The sequence below is a fragment of the Zerene cesonia genome, unplaced genomic scaffold (genome assembly GCF_012273895.1).
Source record: "Zerene cesonia ecotype Mississippi unplaced genomic scaffold, Zerene_cesonia_1.1 Zces_u011, whole genome shotgun sequence".
Taxonomy (NCBI): domain Eukaryota; kingdom Metazoa; phylum Arthropoda; class Insecta; order Lepidoptera; family Pieridae; genus Zerene; species Zerene cesonia.
In genome coordinates this window covers 661,683-664,149 of record NW_024045141.1, presented here as the reverse complement: position 1 = coordinate 664,149, position 2,467 = coordinate 661,683, and the positions used below count along the sequence as shown (strand labels likewise).

General features: G+C 39.6%; 1 protein-coding gene across 1 annotated transcript in view; it reads left to right on the top strand.

The window, feature by feature from the left end:
• Positions 1-2,225, top strand: part of LOC119839308 (coiled-coil domain-containing protein 186) — a 14,993-nt gene extending 12,768 nt beyond the window's left edge. Inside the window, 2 exon segments of the mRNA XM_038365550.1 lie at positions 1,098-1,347; positions 1,897-2,225. Coding sequence (XP_038221478.1) covers positions 1,098-1,347; positions 1,897-1,965 — 319 coding nt within the window. The 3' untranslated portion in view covers positions 1,966-2,225.
• The last annotated feature ends 242 nt before the right edge of the window (positions 2,226-2,467 follow it).

The following is a 2,467-nucleotide window of genomic DNA, read 5'->3' as shown; positions in this document are numbered from 1 at the left end:
CCATGGAGTATAGGCAGTCTCTGACTCTAACAATACTTCGAAAGAGACTTCGTTACTGTTATGGATAGAAACTCATACAGATTAAGGTAAGGGGGGTAGAGATGGCAGAGGAGATTGACTTTGTATAGGCAGACAAACGGACGCCAGGGTAATTTCATTAGTGTTGAAATAGCACATTTGAAGACTAATAAAATTACCCTAATAATGGGTAGGTTATTAACCCTACATAGAGTATAGTCGCAGACGCATACGGTCATAATTGACCTCGTAAGGACGGACTCACAGATGCTAACGAAATTTCATTCAAATTGAAATGTACATAAAATTTTGATCTGAAACGAATTGCATTCAATTTAGGGGACTTTTTTGTGAAGTCTTTCGCTGTAAATTCCTTATAAATGTGCAATGGGCGCATTCAATATGATGGGTTAGATTTATTTTGTTGGTATCCAAACCCAACCGCAACTTGTAAATGGTTTTCTTATGAAAAATTTTAAAATGGGGGGGGGGGGGGGGCTATATCTGATTATTAAATGTTTCCTTGTATTGCTAGAGGTATAAAGCTAAGCTTGTCTTTTTCACGCTCGCTGTAGTTAATCAGGAAACTGTCGAAGGTATTTATATCTTATTATTCATATTAATAAGTCGCGTAGTCATACGTTATTTATGATGTTATTTAAGAAATTTCAATTTTAATTAATATATTTTTATTATATACTTTGGATTATTTCCTTTTAGTGTGTACAATAAAGTATCATTCATTTTACATTGCATTATCTACACTTTTTCATTATAGATACCTTAAAATTAAAAACATTGCCATATTGATAGCGATTTATAATTGCATTTTCCTTCTCCTCTTTCTGTTCAGAAAGAGATGCTATCTGTCTCCCTCTAGCCCTAGTGTCCATGGCTATAGAAAGTACATATGGCGCGATCAATCATTATGATACGCTGAAGGTCTGAAAATTCTAATTGACTGAAACAAATTGTCACAACGTGTTATGGCAATGAAGAAATGGTACGATGCATTCTGGACGGTCTTACTAAAGCCATAACACGAAATTAGCGTTGTCGCTCTTTCACTGTGACCGTAGCGCGTTGTGAGCTAATTATAAACCTATTCGGTATTCGAGCGTGACACATACACACATACATATATCTATCCCGCTCTAAACCGTGTGTTGTGCGCGTGAACAGAAAGAGATAGCGCGCTTGGGCGGCGGCGCGATGGCGGCGGTGTGGGGCGGCGACTCGGCCGGCATCTCGCTCGAGCTGTCGCTGGAGATCAACAAGAAGCTGCAGGCCGTGCTGGAGGACACTCTACTCAAAAACATTACGCTTAAGGTGAGATTTTGAAGCAAGTGTCCGAAAACTTTTATTATCTTTAGGGATTACAGACTATAATTCAGACTTAAAAATCGATAAGTCGGAGTTCGAGACCAGGCGAGCGTGCAATAAATCATTTGATTTTTCAATTTATCTGCACATCACCACTGCTCGAAACGGTGAAGGAAAACATCGTGAGGAAACCGGCGTGTCTGAAAATCAAAAATTCATTCAGACATGTGACATCTGCCAACCCGCACTTGGCCAGCGTGGTACATTATGGTCTAAACTCTCATAGGAGGCCTGTGTCCCAGCAGTGGGAACATATATGGGCTGATGATGAATTCGATACGAGAGGAGAGTTTTGGTTCGGACAATTTTCGAGCGTATTTATGTATCTCCGCTTAAAATATAAGCATATATATAATGCATTTAGGATGTGGTTGTAGTGAACACAATGTCTTAGGCATTAGGGACTATAATAACATACTTTTTCCATACGCATTTGCAAAAGCAGAGGCTCTCCGTGGCGTATTTCCTTATTAATATTCCCTTTTAATGTTTCAGGAGAACATTGACACTCTGGGTGAAGAAATAGCGAGGTTAAAAGGCAAGAAGACTACAGAAGCGAAGTAAATCATCGCATTCCATACGCTTAGAGATGAAGGCTGTGGTTATCTCAAATGGATATCTTCATTTAATCGTATTTGTGTCCAAAATTATTCTTGTTCGTGTGCATTAAGAAAGCGACATTTTTAAAAGAAGAATACATGCAATTGTACTAAGGAAATTCATCGCCACTCTCAGTGAATCTTCTTTTAATTCCATTACGGAAAAGAGGAGTTGCGAATTGATCTTTTTTTCCTTTTTATCGAGGAGGAAATCTTCAAAAGGTACTCTAGGAAAAGCAGAGCATGTGGGATTTCTACCCACTAAAACCTCCTTGGTGGCCAATCTCTAAGCATGATAGCAGGGATCCTGGGATCTCCAATGGATCGCACCAGGATCCCCACAGCAATACGCCAAAATATGTGGCTTGCCATACCCCTTAATATATTCCAATGTGGAAAGAGGAAAGAACAAGCGCAGAACCGGAGTGATGTTTAAGACAACTCGAGACCCCCCAGTAGCAGCTTGC